The sequence below is a fragment of the Macaca nemestrina genome, chromosome 12 (genome assembly GCF_043159975.1).
Source record: "Macaca nemestrina isolate mMacNem1 chromosome 12, mMacNem.hap1, whole genome shotgun sequence".
Classification (NCBI taxonomy): domain Eukaryota; kingdom Metazoa; phylum Chordata; class Mammalia; order Primates; family Cercopithecidae; genus Macaca; species Macaca nemestrina.
In genome coordinates, this window is record NC_092136.1 from 13,194,943 (window position 1) to 13,213,115 (window position 18,173).

Genomic DNA, 18,173 nt, shown 5'->3' on the forward strand with positions numbered 1-18,173 from the left:
TGAGGCCAAACCCTAGCGTCCTGCCCCCTTCTCCACCTAGAGGATCCACATGTCTGGAAAAGGCTTTGCTGCCAAGTCAGAGATGAAGGCCCATGCCGTGTATGGGCAAACCAGGCTCAGCGGCATAGCCAGCACTGGTACGGACCTGTCTGGTGGCCATGCCCACCGTGGCAGGCAGTGTCAGGGCCAGCAGGCTGCCATTCCTCCTGTGCCAGCCCTTCCCACATGGACTAGTCTTGGGAGGCCAGGGGAGGGGATGGGAGGCTGTGGCCAGAAATGCAGCTTTTACAGTAGGCTGGCAGGCTCAGGGGGTCTGTGAAGTGCTCCTTCAACTCAGCCTAAGAGTTCCCCTTCTCCACAACAGCAGCTGCTCTGGGTGCTTTGAGGATGCCCTGGCCAGAACCCCTGTGTCTGTGAGGAGGTGACAAGCCTTCACAAGCCATTTGCCCAGCTGTTGCTGTTCTTTGCCAACATCTTAACCTCCGGTATCTTTTTCCTGTTTGCTCTGCCTGAAATGCCACCATTCCTTGTGAAGAGGGAGAGGCTCCCGAGTTAAGCCTTGGGGGACATTGGCCTCTGTGCAGGGTGTGGCACATATGAAGTATTTGTAATCGACATCACAGTTCTGGAAGGACGGAGCTGACTTGGAGGACGTTTCTCACATAAGAAAGAGTTCTGTTCTAGTGGTCACAAAAAACTTCTCCACACCTGGTTTCAGTAGGTTTGAAATGATTGTTTATTGAGCCCATTCACTGTTTTCCCAGAGCTTCTGGACCCAGGTCTGGCTCAGGCCCACAAAGACACCAAACCCAAGGACCAGGGCAACAGCTGGCAGCAAAAGGACCATCCAAAGGAGAGGCCTCAGGCTGGAGCTCCCATTGGAGTCTGTCAGAGAGAAGGGATTGGCGGGACTGGCTGAGGCCCCTCCAACCCTGCCCTCCAGCCCAGAACTTTGTATCACACTGGGCAGAGCTGAAGCTGCCTTTCTGCAGATGAGGTGGACTATGTCTGTCTTCACTTAGTTCCCCACTGACTGCAGTGACACCATCTCTTGCCCTCAGCTATGGCCGGAGCATCCCCGTTTTGTCAGCACAGTCTTGAGGGCTGGGAGTGGGTAAGGCCTGAGGGGCCCATCCAGAAGCCCTCATACCTGTGGGCCCAAGTGTGGGCTCCTGCCCATAAGAATCCTCAAAACCCACTGGCCCTGGAGAGCTCACGATGTCCTGGGGCCTGGCAGTGTCATTACGGTGACCTGAGGATCGTCGCTGTCCTGCCCAAGGGAAGAATGAAATCTTGGCCTGGTCTCCTGCCCCTGTGGCCCAAAAGCCGGGCACGGGCCCGAAGATGTATGAAGGAACAAATGCCACTAGCACCCCAGACTCACTTGCAGTCCCAGCGCTGCACACGGTGGAGCAAGTCTCCAGCCCTGAGCTGTGGCAGGCAGAGGCACTGCAGAACAAGTAAACCTGGTGGGAAGAGAACATCAAAGTGGCTGGCTCGGTGCCACCGGGCAGGAAGCAGAGACAGGGACATGGGATCCCCAAGCTGGGCCAAGTCTAGGCTGCTGCTGTTCAGGCAGGGAGAAATCTGAACCTTTTTTTTTTTTTTTTTTTGAGACAGAGTCTCGCTCTGTTGCCCAGGCTGGAGTGTAGTGGCCCGATCTCAGCTCGCTACAAGCTCCGCCTCCCGGGTTCACACCATTCTCCTGCCTCAGCCTCCCAAGTAGCTGGGACTACAGGTGCCCGCCACCACACCTGGCTAATTTTTTGTATTTTTAGTAGAGATGGGGTTTCACCGTGTTAGCCAGGATGGTCTCGATCTCCTGACCTCATGATCCTCCCACCTCGGCCTCCCAAAGTGCTGGGATTACAGGTGTGAGCCACCGCGCCCGGCCGAAATCTGAACTTCTTGACCAAGAAGACGACTGCTGCCCATGCTGAGGGAATGCAGAGCTGAATGTGTTCCTTCCTGATTTGAAATCCGCACCTTCCCCCATCCCCAAGGTCCAAGTCTGTAGTGGAGTGCCCTGCAGGCAGGGACCACCGCACTTCAAAGAGCCCCAGTCCTTGGCAGGCCTGCTCTACCAATGCTGCCTCTGGCTGCACAGCCCCCAGGAGGGCTGGATCTCTCCCTTCCACCTGCCTTACTGAGGGAGACAGCAAATTCCAAGGAGGTGGGGCTTGGCCAGGCAGCAGGAGAATGGATATTTGCCCTCCGTTTGTGACCCCCAAGACCAGTGACCGGGGGAAGAAGGGAGGGCAGATTACCACTGCTTCCAGATACACAAGGGCAGGGGCAGTGCCCTATGGGAGCAGAAGCAGGAGGAGCTGAGCTGACCCAGCAGGCCTCACCCACGGGCACCCCTCATCCAGGTAGGTCAGCGTCTCTTGGATCAGGAGGCAGCACACAGCAGAGATGAGAACGAAGCCACCCTAACCAGTGCTTAGTCTACATCTGTGAAATCAGTCTACATCTGACATAATAACAGGCAGTGATTTAAAAATCTAGAGATTTGGGTATGTGATGTGTGAAAGATAGGTTATTCAACAGGACAAGAGTTACAGTGTGTCTGTCACCTCTGGGGCCATCTGTATATTTACACAGAAAACCTAAATATACCCTAAGTTTATCTACGTTTACCTTCTGGAGAAGTTGCTAAGTTAAAGAAAATTCAAAGCAGAATTACATGGAACACATTATCATTTCTGGAATCAGAAGTGAGGCGAGGCTACCCTAGAACATCATGACCAGAGTTCAGATTTAGGGCTGATTGCAGCACAGGCAGCGCTTTCCTTCCTCCTGGTGGTGGCTACGGGTTACCTCTTGCTGACCCAAAGCCCGCTGCCTTCCACGACACCTGGTAGAAGCCAAGCCCCATCCCAGAACTTTGTCCACATAAGTTCACGGGGTGCCAGAGGGATTTGGCAACCAGCTCCTCCCCAATTAACACGTGGGGCCAGGCCTGCAGCAGCCGGGGCTTCTTACCGGTCCTCTGAGGGCTCTCTGGGAGCCCGAGTCCAGGAGGGCGAAGGTGGCAACAGTGAATCTCTGGTAGTGAGACTGGAAAGGTGTGGCCCCATCCAAGGCTACCATTTGGGTTCTGTAGCTGTCGCCCTCGAAAGGGCATCTGAGAAGAGAAGTCAGAGGCTGTTTACAGGAGGCAGAGCAGGTGGGGGGAGCACGGGGACACTTACCCGTCTGACAGAATGGGCCACTGGGGCTGCTGGAAGGGGTTGGCACTGGGAGCGCCCCAGCACTGGTGCAGCAGCAGGACCAGGTTGGGGTCTGTCCTCTGCAGAAGCCGGACCTCCACATGGACTGGTTCTCGGAGCAGCCTCACGATGGGATAGTCGTCCTCCCCATAGTAGGAGCTGAAGGTCTCGTCTGCAGGGAGGGTGACTCATGAGCCAGGGTGGACTGTGCGTCGGGGGAGTGGGGGCCACAAGAGAGCAGGGATAGCATAGCATACCCTTGGCGATCCGCAGTTCAAGTCGCAGGGGGCCGGGCTGGGTCACAGGGGCAGGCGACGGGGGTGGGAAAATGGACGCCTGAACGGGCAGGAAGTCACTGGCATTGAAGACGCAGCGCACATGAAGCCTGAAGTCCACATGCAAGAGGGTGGGGGAGAAGACACAGAATCAGGGCATCCTGTTTACGTGATAAACTAGGCACCAACTCCGTGGGTGCAACAAACAGGGTACTGTCCAGCAGGGCAGATGGATGCTACTTAAGCAGCACTTTTCCAAGGCCGGCTCAGGAAGCTCACCCAGCCCCATCCTCTGTCCATCTGGTCTCCCTGGGATGGCTCAAGCCTGTTATGCCAGGCCCTGAACCTGGTGGGAGAATACATCAGGATAGAGATGGGCCCTTGGGGGGCTGGCACCTTGTTGGGTCTGGCCTGGATACCCACAACTGCCTGCTGTGCCATTCGAGGCCCCTGGAGCCTGACAGTTGAGGCTGGCAGACGAGCCTAGGCGCTCTGCTTCCCAACAGACCTGGGTTTGAGTCTTCTTAGCATTGGGACCACAAGCAAGTCTTTTAACCTAAGCCTCAGTGTCCTCATTTGTAAAATGGCTGTGACTGCCTCCCTTTGAGGGTGCTGAGGCTGCCTGAGATCACAAGATGATGCACCTGTGTCTTCACTGTCCTTGTAGTTGCAGCTGGTCTGCCACAGCCTAAGGGCCACAGTGTCCAGCATCTTCCTCACTAGCCTAAGGGCCATGTGGCCGCTCCTCCACACTCTGGCGGGGCCCGCATCCTCCTAGCACCCCAGAGGCCTGGCACCAAGGAGATGCTAAGTAGGTAGAAGTGGCTCACCCCTGTTCAGAAGGACTTGTGTCTGAGCCCTCTGGCCTAGTCCTGCCGGCTGCAGCTGCTCCCCTGACTTCTGCCTCCCTTCAGGAATCCCCAGTCACTCTGTGTTGACCTCTGGCTGACTCCCATAGCTCTTACATCAGAGAGTCTAAGGCATGACACAGACTTGCCCCCCACCATTTGGCCATAAGAACTTCAGGGTTTTTTAAATTAAAATAAAAAAAATAATAATAGAAATGGGGTCTCACTGTGTTGCCCAGGCTAGTCTTGAACTTCTGGCAGTTCTTCCATCTAGGCCTCCCAAAGCACTGGGATCATAGGCATGAGCTACCGCCTCTGTGGTACTTAGAGCTTTAAAGCCAAATTCATTTGAACTGTGACACAGTCCCCTGCTCCCCAACCCTCACGGCAGGGCGGGAACGGGCATCCATGCAGTGTCAAGCACAGGATTTCTACAACCCACTGGCTAGTGCACTGGCTCTGTCCCACAGGCTGAACGGGCTGAGGTGAGGTGCTTTGCCCTTGGTCACACAGGTTCAGAGCCAGGTGTCACAGGCAGATTCCCTCGGCTCACCCCCACTGGCATCCTGGGCACCTGGGTTGCTTTTGCCTCTTGAGTCAGCAGGTCCAGGAGGCCCCTAAACAATGAGGGGTTCCTCCCCCACCCAGTTCCTCTCCCACCACATCCTCAGAGAGGTATCTTCAACTTCATCTGTGGCTTCTTAACCTGACATTAGGAGGGGCAACAGCCATAGCCTCAGCCTCCTCCTGGGACCTGGAAGGGGATGCTTTCAGTTGCTCTGAGCTTGGTTCTGAGAGAGACCAAGACAGGGCTCTCTCAGGACTCCAGCCCTCTCAGGACTGGTCATGGGCTTCTAGCCAAACCCTGCAGGCCGGGCACAGAAGGCCCCCACTTAACACTCATGTCTGCCCTGACAGAGGGATATTTCCCCTGCCTATCAGGGGAGGCTGGGAAGAGGCGGGCCCCTTGCCTAAGATCACATAGCCAGGTAACAGCGGAGCCGGGGTTTGAGCCCAGATGGCTCGAAGCCTGTCCTGAGCTCTCCTGTGCCCCCTGACACCCTAGCACAGAGCCACGCCTATAGGAGGAGGGCTGCTCTCACTGGAAGGTGCTGTCCCGTGTGATGGAACCCTGTGGCCCCTTTCGGACGTGGATGCCAGACACCAGCCAGGTCTCATAGATGAGCTGGTCACCAGCCACCTGTGTGAAGAGATAGCTGGTGAAGCTTTCCTGCGGGGACCAGGCCCCAGCCTGTGGTCCCGGCTCCTACCTGCACTGTGGTTCCACAGTGGGTGACAGGGAAGTAGAAGACCACGAAAGCTTCCGTGTGCTGTGTTGGGGAGCAGCTGGTGGGGGCGTAGGCCAGGTGGACGTTGGCCAGTGTGATCCTGTGTGTCAAGGCCACTTCTTGGGACACCACAAGGATGAAGTAGCCATCTCTGAAGCACTGGAGAGTAGCTGGGACAAAGGTAGATGAGGGCCTTGGGGTTTGGTGTCCATCCAGCACAGAGACAGGGGATGTCTGGATGACAGCCAGGCTTTAAGTGCGGGCCCAGGAGTCTGGATGCTTACTGTCTACTTAGGCTGGTGTTGACCCCAGCAAACCCTTTATGGACTGATTTTTCTCATCCATGAGACAAATGAGTTGAACTACACTCTAAAAGTAGGCTCACCATATAATCTGTTATCCAAACCAGGGTGCTTTAGATCTGAAGGTACAGATGTGTGTAAAGGTAGATCTATTAATACTTCCTGGGATAGTTGTTATAAGGCCAGCTGGGACCTGTGACTGCCCCATCTAAAGGTCTCCTCTGCCATCTGCTGTGGGAGTTGGGCTCTCCAGGAGGAGGATGGGAAGCAGTTTCCACCAGCTGGAGGAGACAGCTCTCCTTCCGCTTCAGAATCCAGGGGACCAGGATCGTGCTGGGGTAGGAGGTTGTACCTGTGTTGCCATAGTAACAGGGAACCTCTCTGGTGTTGTCATAGCAGCAGCCAGCCCGCTGACAGGCTTCCTTTGAAGTTCTTCTCACGATGCAGGGGAGGTGCCCCGAGGCCACCTGGCACTGCTCCTGGCTCGGATGGGTACCTAGGGTTGGGACAGAGCAATGAGGCTGAAGGCACACAGTTTGCAAATCGTGGCCCTGGAATTGAATCTTGGGCACCTGCTCCAGAGCGTATGCTCTTAGCCAGCACATAGCCAGGTAACAGCGGAGCCGGGGTTTGAGCCCAGATGGCTCAGCACACTAAATGTCCTCCCTCAAGACTGCATATTACTGACATTTCTAGAGAACGTTTTCTGAGAACCACGTGTTGCTGGCAATGGTTTCAGTGAGTTTCTGCCTAAAGTTAGGAAACAATTTTACAAGACTTCTTCTAGCTTTAGTATACCTGTACATGTTTAAAGCTGTTTTCCAAATACTACAAAGGAATAAAAGAATCATCTTTTCCTAAAAAAAGAAAAAAACAAAAAAAGAAATGGCTTCTTAGAGCCCAGTGAAAGGCTGTTAGACCACCCTGTACCCCAGAAGGCCCCAGGCAGAGGGTAAGGACACTCAGATGTCCTGCGTACCTATGTAATCTGGTTTGTTCACATCCCAGTGTTCCAAGGGGCCCCAGTGCGGTTGAGCCAGGGTGGCGAGGGCAGGTCCAGGTCCAGGGGATGGTAAAGCAGGGGTTGGGTGGACAGAGCTGTGCCCTGGGTCCAGTGGGCTGGGAAAGGCATGGCCAGAGCCTGGTGAGGTGTGGCCAGAGGTGGGGAGGGAGGGAAGGGTTTGCGGAGTCGAGACAGAGGACATGGTGGGTGGTGCCAGCTGGGAGTCCGGAGTCCAGGAGTGGTCAGGTTTGGGACAGACCAGGGTAGTGTCTTGTGCCACATCCACACGACCATCGGGCAGCACAGCCTCCATGAACACTCTCAGGTGGAAACGCCCATCCTGCAGGTGAGAGGCCAGCAGGGAGCAGCAAGGTGAGGCCACCCAGGCACGGGACGGGCCCACCAGAGCTGAGCTGGCCGTTAGGCAGGGAGCTGGATTCATGGTGGATCCCAGAAAGTACCTTCCAGGACTTAGTTTCCCCCACCCACCAGCTCAACAGATCTTGGGCTCTGGTTCCATGAGGGGCCTCTTCAGCCTGAAGTGACACTAGGACAAGCTTGCTCCTGCACCAGAGCACGGACCCCTACCTTCTCCAGCACGTGGCAGCCTCTGTAATCAGCTGAGAAGACTGCAGGCTCCTGCGGCCTGGAGGTGACCCAGTGGTAGCAGATGGAGCAGTTGTTGACATCAAATCGGTTCCCAAATTCATCTGCAGTGGGGGAAGGGGAGGAGCCAGGGATGTTGAAGGGTGCAGGGAGAGGCTGCTGGGGTCTCGGAAGGAGCTCCCACTCAGCAGCCAGACGACCTGAGTACTCGCCTTAGCTTTACTGTTGGTTTGTTGTGTGGTTTCAGGCTATCCCCCTCCCCTCTCTGCTCTCAGCTTCCACAGCTGTAAGAGGATGGGGGGGGGGGTCTTAGGATCTTTCTAGCTAGGGTTCCCTGCTCATAGCACACGGCAGCAGGCAGGCACGAAGGTGAGGTGGAGAAGGGATACACAGGGTCTCAGGCACGGGGCTATTTCATATCACTTCTTTTAAGCTTAGTTATCCGCATCCTGTGGCTGAGGCAGCTGAGGAAGGGAGGGTGCCTGAGCTTTCTCAGGTGCACACAATGAGGGCCAGAATGAGGATTTGAATCCTGGGCTTTGTAGAAAGATCTGAACCCATTTCCCAGGTTAACTGTGGCTGCTGCAGTCGCTCGGAGACACTCCCTAGGTGTCCACCCTGCTTGTTGGTCCAGAACAGCCTGGGCACTCTCTGGGTGTGGGCATGTCCCCATGTGCTTGTTCCATAAGCACAGCCAGGTTCATCTTCCCCACCTTGCAGATGAGGAAACAGGCTTATGGGTCAGGTCAGTTGTCCAAGATCACACTGTTTAGAAGCTGCAGATCTAAACCCCAATTCCAAACCTACACCAGGCCATGCTCACTAGGTCCTGCTGCTGAAAGTGGTTTATGGACCCTCAGCCTCAGTATTGACCAAGTGTGGTTAGAGAGGCAGAGCGTAGGCCGGGTGCAGTGGCTCACGTCTATAACCCCAGCACTTTGGGAGGCCGAGGCAGGCGGATCACCTGAGGTCAGGAGTTCGAGACCAGCCTGACCAATATCGTGAAACCCCATCTCTACTGAAAATATAAAAATTAGCTGGGCATGGTGGCTCACACCTGTGGTCCCAGCTACTAAAAGGCTGAGGCAGGAGAATTGCTTAAACCCGGGTGGTGGAGATTGCAGTGAGTTGAGATCGTGCCACTGCACTCTAGCCTGGGGGACAGAGTGAAAGTAGTGAGAATCTATCTCAAAAAAAAAAAAAAAAAAAAAAGAGAGAGAGAGGAAAGAAATGCAGAGGCTTGGCCCTGCCCCAGGCGCACTGAATCAGAACCCGCACCTCGACAAGGTGGCCAGGTGTTTCCCACGCACACTAACGTGGGAGAAGCTGCCCTGGGTGATGATTCTCCTCCTTGCCCTTTTCTGTGGTGAGGAGGTGGGGGGCTGGACACCCCCAGGCTGGAGGGAGTCCTCTGTTCTTGCTCCTTCTCCAGGGGAAGGGGCCCAGCTCCCTTCTGGCAGCAGCCCGTGGCCAGGGAGGTGGGGGCCAGGACTCTGCCAGCACTCACCCACCACCTTGAAGCGGAGAGTCTGGCCTGGCCTGGGGAACACCAGCAGCTGCATTCCCTTGGTCCCACAGTCGTAGCTGTGCCGGAGGCCTGGGAGGCCAGGGTCAGGCTGGAGCCGCCTACCCAGCCCCAGGGTGGCGACCAGCAGCAGTAGGGCCACACGGCAACCCCAGGTAGTGGCTGAGCCTCCTGCCATGAGACACCACAGACACACCCCTTACTCCCTCACCACCAGAGCGGGGCCCAGGCCTTTTATGGAGGAGGTGGCAAGGGGAGCCTCTAAGGGCAAAGGGGGCCCACCTGGAGGAGCACCCAACTGGCCACCAGGGACTGTGGTGAAACTCCTGCCCCAAAGGCTGGGGGAAGCAGAAAGCTGCACGTGGCCCCTGACCCTGGCTTTCTGTCCCACAGCTGTGGCTCTGGAAGGGAGGAGGGAGCTTCCCAGGAAACTGAGGCTGCAGATGGGCTGTGGGAAGGGATCCAAGGCTGGGAGGTGGCCCTGCAGACCTCAGGCCCTCCGCTGTCTCCCTCCCACCCCAGCCTTTCCACATTCCCTCCCTGCCCCAACAGGCTCTCCAGGGCCTCCTTCCTGCCTTGAGGCCTCAGGACCACTGGGAGCTGCAGGCCTGGTTAGCGCAGTCACAGCTCCTCAGGCAGGGCTTTACGGGCCGGTAGAGCAAGACCAGGAAGACATGGCCCTCAGAGCTGGCAGCGGAATGCGGGCTGCAGGTGAGTAAACAGACCAGTAGCACCTCCAAGGGCTCTCCTGAGGATTCAGCCGGTCAGTATGATGATGACTATGACTAATAAAAAAATAACAAGGACAACTAAATGTAATGTGTCATCTGGATGGGATCATGGAGCAGAAAAAGGAAGTAAAAGTGAAGAAAGTGGATTTTAGTTCATAATAATGTGCCCACATTGGTTTGTTCATTAATTGCAATAAATGGATCATACTCATGTAAGATCATTCATGAGGTAAACTGGGCCTGCGGTGTATGGGAACTCTCTGTACTATCTTGTCAGTTCTGTATATCTAGAACAGTTCTAAGACATAAAAGTGGCTGGAAACAACAAGAATGGCCTGCGGTCTGCCATGATTACAGTGCCAGGCCTTGCTTGTGTTCGCTCCTTATACCACCTGACCATCCTCTGAGGGAGGGACTGTCACCAGCCCCACATCCCGGCACTAATTCCTGCAAGTGATTAGCCTAGGGTCTAGCAGCGTTTGAGCTCAGCAAACATTAGGAAACTGAGCTCAGCAAACATTAGAAAACGCGGCTATTATAATTAGCAGCTGCTGGAAGGGGAGAGCCTTGATAGCTAAGAGGCGGGTCCTGGTGAGGTTGCAGAAAGGAATGCTTATACGCTCTTGGTGGGGGTGTAAATTGGTTCAACCATTGTGGGAGGCAGCGTGGTGATTCCTCAAAGAGCTGAAAACAGAACTACCATTTGATTCAGCCATCGCATTACTGGATATATATCCAAAGGAATATAAATTGTTCTATCATAAAGACACTGAACATGTGTGCATATGTTCAGCGCAGCACGATTCACAATAGCCAAGACATGGAATCAAATGCCCATCAATGGTAGACTCAATAAAGAAAATGTGGTACATGCCAGATGCGGTGGCTCACGCCTGTAATCCCAGCACTTTGTGAGGCTGAGGCGGGCGGATCACGAGGTCAGGAGATCGAGATCATCCTGGCTAACACGGTGAAACCCCATATCTACTAAAAATACAAAAATTTGCCAGGTGTGGTGGCACTCACTTGTAGTCCCAGTTACTCGGAGGCTGAGGCAGGAGAATCGCTTGAACTCAGGAGGCAGAGGTGGCAGTGAGCCAAGATCGTACCATTGCACTCCAGCCTGGGCAACAGAGCAAGACTCTGTCTCAAAAAAGAAAAAAAAAAGAAGAAAATGTGGTACACATACACCATGGAATACTATGCAGCCATAAAAAAGAATGAGATCATGTCCCTTGCAAGAACATGGATGGAGCTGGAGGCCATTATCCTTAGCAAACAAATGCAGGTACAGAAACAAATACCACATGTTCCCACTTACACATGTACTCACATATAACTGAAGGCTAAATGATGAGAACACATGGACACATAGAGGGGAACGGTGCACACTGGGGCCTTTTGAAGGGTGGAGGGTAAGAGGAGGGAGAAGGGTGGAAATAATAACTATTGGGTGCTAGGCTTAGTATCTGCATGATGAAATAATCTGTACAACAATCCCTCTTGACATGCGTTTACCTGTATAACAAACCTGCATAAGTAACCCTGAACCTAAAATAAAAGTTTAAACAAAAAAAGTCGGTTCTAATGGTGCCCCAACCACTTTCTTAGCTGTGACTCAGACGCGTTATCTATTCTGAGCCTCAGGTTTCCTGTTTGTAAACGGGGATGATAATGCTTTCCTTGCCTGCATGGTGGACAGGAAGACACACAGAGACAAGTCATGGGCACCAGATGTAGTAATGATTTAATGCTTGGCAATAATTCACTTCTAATGTGATTAGAGCTCAGCTGGGAAAGCTTGGTGGGGCGGGTTGGGGGTCTCCCTGGGAGCACAGTGGGAAGAGACACTCAACACAGCATCGAGGGTGGGCGACATGGAAGCGTTTTTGGAGGAAAGGGGTCCTAAGCAGAGGTGGGAGGACGCGGGGAGGACAGGGATGGTGCGATGGGGATCTGGGGAGAGCAGGGCTGGAGTAGGGAGGAAGCAGGTCACATAAAGGTCTGGGACAGGGACTCCAGGCAGGCTGGGGGTGCTGTCGAGGGAAGGACTAGGAGGGGAGGGAGAGGAGCCAGGCAGGAGCGGGGAGAGGGATGGATTTTTCCTGAGGAACAATGTGGAAGTTTTAAACTTTTAATTTTGAAATTATTTCAGATTTGCAGAATTTCCATATAGCCTCCTCCGGATTCCTCAAATGTTCACTGTTCACTTTTTACATTTGCCGTAGCTCCCGCTTTCTCTCTGTGCATGTGTGTGCAGACACACACACACGCATATACGCGCGCTTTCTTCCATACCATTCAAGAGTCGGTTGCAGAAATGACCGACTCCCCTTTACCTCTAATTACTTCAGTATACATTTCCTAAAAAAACCAAATCACCCCCATAGTCAAATGATCAAAATCAGGAAACCAACATTGGTATAAACACAACGATGTAATCTGCAGACATTATTGTAAGAATTAAAGAGGAAAGAAACATGAAAGGGCGATTCCACAGGCAACAGGGACAGGTTTATTTTGAATAAACCTGAGAGGGGCGGCTGGCCGAGGTAGGTCAGAGCCCCACTCTGTTACAGACTTAAGAGTTTTTAAGGATTTAGGGTGGAAGAGTTTATCAGAGGCTGGGACTGCTTCCGTGTCTCTTTGCTGTGCGTATCTGGGAGGGAGAGTCGTGTGTCTGTTCCCATACATCTTTCTGCAGGGGCAGGCGTATCCCCCGAGTCTGCTTCTTGCTTCCCTATCTTAGTGCACCTGAAGGGAAAGGAAGGTGCTTACTAAGGCCCACTGTTTGACTGGGGCTCACTGTGTGAGGATGAAGTTTGGCAGTTATCAAAGAGATTTTCCCTCCACCCCTCTCTGTGCCGGAGCTGTCTTCTCTGTATTTTACTGTCTGCTCTTTCTGGCTGTTGTAGTTAGAAGAGAAGTGATTGCCTTGAAATGTATGAGGCTAGAAAGGGAGCAGGAGCTTGAAGTGGCAGTATTTGTCCGAGATGACGGTGCTCCTGCTCTAGCAGTTATTCAACATCTGCCGACTGTCCTAACCGTGACTTTCATGGCAAAGGAGTGCAATGGTTTTGCAAGTCTGCAGGATCCAATCCAGGCTGAGTCTTGCTGGCGTGCCTCTCGGCCTGCTCCCACCTGGGACCGCCCTTCTATCTTCTCTTGTTTTTCATACCCTTGACATTTTCGAGTACAGCCCGATAACTTTGCAGAATGGCCCTTGGTTTGGGTTTGTCTGGTGTTTTCTCCTGATTACATTAGATTTAGTTGATGCATCTTGGCCTTGTATTAGTCAGTTTGGCTGCTCTAACAAAATACAGACTGAGTGGCTTAAATAATAGTCAGTTTCTCACAGCTCTGGAGCCTGGATATTCTAGGTCAAAGTGGCGGCAGGTCTGGTTGCTCCTGAGGCCTCTCTCCTTGGCCTGCAGACGACTGTCTTCTCACGGAGTCCTCACGTGGTCTTTCCTCCCCTGTGCTGCTGCATCCTTGGTGTCTCTTTGAATGGTCAAATTTCCTCTTCTTCTGCCTGGCCCGGTGGCTCATACCTGTTATCCTAGCACTTTGGGAGACTGAGGCAGGCAGATTACCTGAGGTCAGGAGTTTGAGACGAGTCTGGCCAACATAGTGAAACCCCATCTCAACTAAAATACAAAATAATTAGCCTGGTGTGGTGGCGCACACCTGTAATCCCAGCTCCTCAGGAGGCTGAGGTGGGAGAATCGCTTGAATCTGGGAGGTGAAGGTTGCAGTGCTAGATGGTACCACTGCCCTCCAGCCTGGAAGACAGAGTGAAACTCCATCCCAAAAAACAAAAACCAACTTCCTCTTCTTCTAAGGACACCAGTCAGATTGGATTAGGGCCACCTTAAGGGCCTCAATCTTAAATCACATCTTTAAAATCTCTATCTCCAAATATAGTCACATTCTGGGGAATGGGGGTGGGGGATTAGGGATTTAGCATATAAATTTTGGGGGGATACAATTCAGCTCGAACAAGCAGGAGGACCCCAGAAGTGATGTCATTTCCTTCTCAGTGCATCCTATCCAGAGGCACACCCCGCTGGCTTGTCCTGTTACTGCTGATGTCACTTTGATAACTTGGATAAGGTGGTGTCTGCCAGGTTTGTCTACCATAAAGTAATGATGTTTCTCTTTGTAATTCATGAGTATCTTACAGGGAGATACTTTGAGACGATGTAATTAATCCTGTTCCTCTTCAAATGTTCACTGGCTAGTGTGGTGGTTGCCAAGTGGGTGGTGGTTCTCTAACTCCACCCTTCCTTCTGCATTTATTTGCTTTCTATCATAAGAGAGAACTTTTTCTAACGGGGGCTTTTAGGGGCCAGAGAGAGCATCAGCTGGAGTCTTTGAGAGGCCTAGATTTTGCCTGGTGCTCAGTGTTTATGAGCACAAGGGCCCTGGGACGTCACTTACCGGCTTTTTTCCTCTATCTGGAGAGTAAGGATGAGAATTATTACGGTGGGAATGCAATTAGATAAGACATAGAGAGGCGTTTCCCTACTGGTCATGGACCCATGGGGAGAGTGCGTCTCCCAAGGTGCTGGAAAGGGGCAGGGAAAGAGAAGTCGGGCTTCCTCAGGGCCAAGGGCAGAACACCTTTGGGGAAAGGGTGCCAGACTATCCGAGAGACAGAGACAGAGAGACAGAGAGAGAGAGCGAGAGAGAGAGAGCGCACTCTGAGTCCTCGGTTATGACTGTACGTTCTTGCAAAGACTCATGGCCACCAAGGCTCATCGGCCTGGGAGGATCCAAGCTCCTCTGCTCACCCACTGGAGACCCTGGAAAAGTCCCTTCCCTGCTCTGTGACTTGCTTTCTTCATCTATAAAATGGGGTTATAACAGGACCTAAATTGTAGGGTTGCTTTGAGGACTAAATGACAGAATCCATGTGAAGCAGGCAGAACAGGGTCTGCACATGGTCGTTGTTTGAACATGATAGCCATTACAACCATGAGTATTTTTATTGATGAGGAGAGAGGGTCAGATGGAGGGGACTTGACTTGGAATCTTGGCTTTATCCACTTGGCTTCTGTTTTTTTGTTTTTTTTTTTTTTTTTAGAGATGGGGTCTTGCTATATTGCCCAGGCTGGTCTCAAACTCCTGGACTTAAGCAATCTGCCCGCCTCTGCCTCCCAAAGTGCTGGGATTACAGGCATGAGCCACCACACCTGGCCACTTGGCTTCTTCGTAAACCTGTTTGTTCATTTCTTTCTCTTTTTGACCTGTGAATTTTTTTTTTAAATGGAACTTCAGTTTCTTTTTTTTTTTTTTTTTTTTTGAGGCAGAGTCTCGCTCTGTCGCCCAGGCTGGGGTGCAATGGCCAGATCTCAGCTCACTGCAAGCTCCGCCTCCCGGGTTTACGCCATTCTCCTGCCTCAGCCTCCCGAGAAGCTGGGACTACAGGCGCCCGCTACCTCGCCTGGCTAATTTTTTGTATTTTTTAGTAGATATGGGGTTTCACCATGTTAGCCAGGATGGTCTCGATCTCCTGACCTCGTGATCCGCCCACCTCGGCCTCCCAAAGTGCTGGGATTACAGGCGTGAGCCACCGAGCCAGGCCCAGTTTCTTAATCTGTAAAATGGAACTAAGAATACAGTCTACCTAAGTGGGGCGCCGTGAGATGTAAGCATCAGTTGCTTGCCCTGTCTCCTCTGCAAATAGAGCCCAGGGAGGGCACTGGAGGAGGATGGAGCCTCTCTTGGCTGGAGAGACAAGATCCCCTTTCAGGGGATCCACACATGCCAGGAAATCAGCAGGGAGCAGGCTGCCTCACTCTGGGGCCTGCAGAGTAACCCAAGGGCAGCGCCAGCTGTGTGTGTGTATGGATTATGCTCACTGCAGAGATGCTCCCAGAAGGCCAGTGGTAGTGCATTTAACCGAAGACAGGCAGCCCTGCTTCCCCTGAGGAACAAAGGACCTCAGAGAATCTTGTCAGCTGGGAAGAGCTGGGCTCTGCTGCTGGACCACATGGCTCTGAACTCCAGCTCCTCTGCTGCCCAGCTTAGCGCCTTGGTAGAGCTGCTTAAGCTCTCTGAGCCTCAGTTTTCCCCTTGGTGAGTGACAATGACAATGGTACCTAACTCAGAGGGTTGGCATGAATATTTGATGAGCTCATCCATGAGAAAGGCTCAGTCTTACGCTGGCACATAGTAAGTGCCCCATAAGTGTAAGCTATTACTGTTTTCTTTTCTTTTTTTTTTTTTTGAGATGGCATCTTGCTCCGTCACCCAGACTGGAGTGCAGTGGTGGGATCTCGGCTCACCACAACCTCCACCTCCCTGGTTCAAGCGATTCTCCTGCCTCAGCCTCCCGAGTAGCTGGTATTACAGGCATGCACCATTAAACATGGCTAATTTTTGTATTTTTAGTAGAGACGGGGTTTTGCCTGTTGGCCAGGCTGGTTTCGAACTCCTGACCTCAAGTGATCTGTCTGCCTCGTCCTCCCAAAGTGCTGGGATTGCAGGCATGAGCCACCGTACCCAGCAGCTATTGTTGCTTTCAGTGTGTTGAATGGTGGCCCCCAAAAGACATGTCCACAACCTAACCCCTGGAACCTGTGAATGGGGCCTTATTTGGATAAGAGGACTTTGCAGATGTGATTGATTTAAGAATCTCAAGATGAGAGCACCCTGGATGATCCAGATGAGCCCTAAGTCCAGTGACCAGTACTCTGTGAGAGACACACGAAAAGAGGGAGGGGGAAGGCCGGGTGAAGAGGAGGTAGAGATTGCAGTGATGCAGCCGCAAGCCAAGGGACGCCTGGGGACACCAGAAGCTGGAAGGGCCAAGAAAGGCTCCTTTTCTAGAGCTTTTGGAGGAAGTGCTGACATGTGATTACGGACTCTGGCTTCCAGACTGTAAGAGAATAAGTCTCTGTTGTTTAAAACCGACATGTTTGTGGTAGTTTGTTCTGACAGCCCTAGGAAACAAATACACCACTGTTGTTTCTGTGAAGGTTGCCTGGCACATGTGTGGGCCTGAGCCCAGGCCAGGGCTGCCTCTGCCTGCTCTGCCTTCTTGTCTTCCTTCCTACTATAAAGCTATCAGTCCCCGAGGTTGTACCCACTGCAGGTGAAGACAGAGCCATGGAGAATTGCACCAGACCGTGGGTAAGAAAGGTTCCAGCATGGGTCCAGGCGCAGTGGCTCAGGCCTATAATTCTAGCACTTTGGGAGGCTGAGACAGGCGGATCACCTGAGGTCAGGAGTTCGAGACAAGCCAGGCTAACATGGTGAAACCCCTTCTCTACTAAAAATACAAAAATTAGCCGGGTGTGGTGGCGCATACCTGTAGTCTCAGCTACTTGGGAGGCTGAGGCAAGAGAGTCGCTTCAACCTGGGAGGTGGAGGTCGCAGTGAGCCATGACAGCACCACTGCACTCCAGCCTGTGCAACAGAGCGAGACTCAGTCTCAAAAAAAAAAAAAAAAAAAAAAAAAGTAAAGGTCCCAGAATGGATCACCATGAGGGACTGGGTGTGCTTTGGGGTCTGCACATGGAAGCCAATTTTAGAGATTCATTCTGTTTAGCAAATATTTTTTGGGACCCCTCTCATGTGTCAGGCCCTCTGCTTGCCTTTGGAGGTGAGGAGATAAAATCGGAGTAAGTCTCTGTCTTCAGGTGGCTCATAAGGGTGGTGAACAGTTGTGTGAACAAGAGTTACCAGGGAGGACAAGGAGGCTATGGGTCAAGTGAAGTGGAGATGTGGGAGGGAGGGACAGCATGTGGGTCTGTCTGAGAGAATCAGCAAAGTCTTCCCAGAGGAGGCAACCTCTAACCAGGGTTTTGAAGGATGAATAGGAGTTCACTGAGAGTCCAAGGGAAGAAAAGCCATTCCAGAGCAGAGCACAAACAGCATAAGCCAGGGCACAGAAACAGCCTGGTGTGCACAGGACAGGAGGGGACAGTGATGGGTGCTGGCTGATGACAGGATGCCACTAGGGAGTGGCAGCAATACGGGGGGAGGCTTGGATGGGACCGGATCACCGAGGAGCTTGTTGGCCATGCGAGGAGTCCTGTAGGTGATGGTGGCACCAGGGAACTCAACCTGGGCCTCCTCAAGGTATCATGTGGGGCCCTGCCATGCTACTCCTCTACTGGGTGTCGGTGGCTTGAGGGCCTCCGAGCAAGCGGCCGGCCGGAGGATCCCAGGGCAGGCCTCACCCTGCTTCCTGCCCTGCATCTCACTTCCTGTTTGACTGACTTCTTTAAAGTGGCCAGAAGGGAACATTAAAAACCCTCCTCCTAAGGCAGGGCTAGAGGGAGAAGAGAGCCCATCTGGGCTGGGCCTATGCCTGAGGGCTCCATTGGCCCCTTCTCCGTTCCTTTGCTCTCTTGACTGTATTTGTTAAACACT

General features: G+C 52.9%; 2 protein-coding genes across 4 annotated transcripts in view; one reads left to right on the forward strand and one right to left on the reverse strand.

The window, feature by feature from the left end:
* Positions 1-18,173, forward strand: part of LOC105464640 (prostaglandin D2 receptor 2) — a 29,134-nt gene that overhangs the window by 4,789 nt on the left and 6,172 nt on the right. The window lies entirely within an intron of this gene.
* LOC105464639 (zona pellucida glycoprotein 1) lies at positions 496-11,127 on the reverse strand. 3 transcript variants are annotated; one of them, XM_011712674.2, is made up of 14 exons: positions 10,818-11,127; positions 9,343-9,845; positions 9,043-9,231; positions 7,518-7,639; positions 6,906-7,269; positions 6,279-6,422; positions 5,607-5,794; positions 5,439-5,536; positions 3,470-3,597; positions 3,195-3,384; positions 2,986-3,127; positions 1,385-1,466; positions 1,151-1,270; positions 684-885 (listed from the first exon to the last, which is right to left on the reverse strand). In XM_011712674.2, exons 3-14 carry the CDS (start codon positions 9,095-9,097, stop codon positions 737-739), a joined length of 1,782 nt encoding a protein of 593 aa, XP_011710976.2. In that variant the 5' UTR covers positions 9,098-9,231; positions 9,343-9,845; positions 10,818-11,127; the 3' UTR covers positions 684-736. The 3 variants fall into 3 exon arrangements, with proteins under 3 accessions (XP_011710978.2, XP_070930636.1, XP_011710976.2); XM_011712676.2 differs by lacking the exon at positions 10,818-11,127 and having other exon boundaries at positions 496-885; positions 9,343-9,548; XM_071074535.1 differs by lacking the exons at positions 9,343-9,845; positions 10,818-11,127 and having other exon boundaries at positions 681-885; positions 9,043-9,277.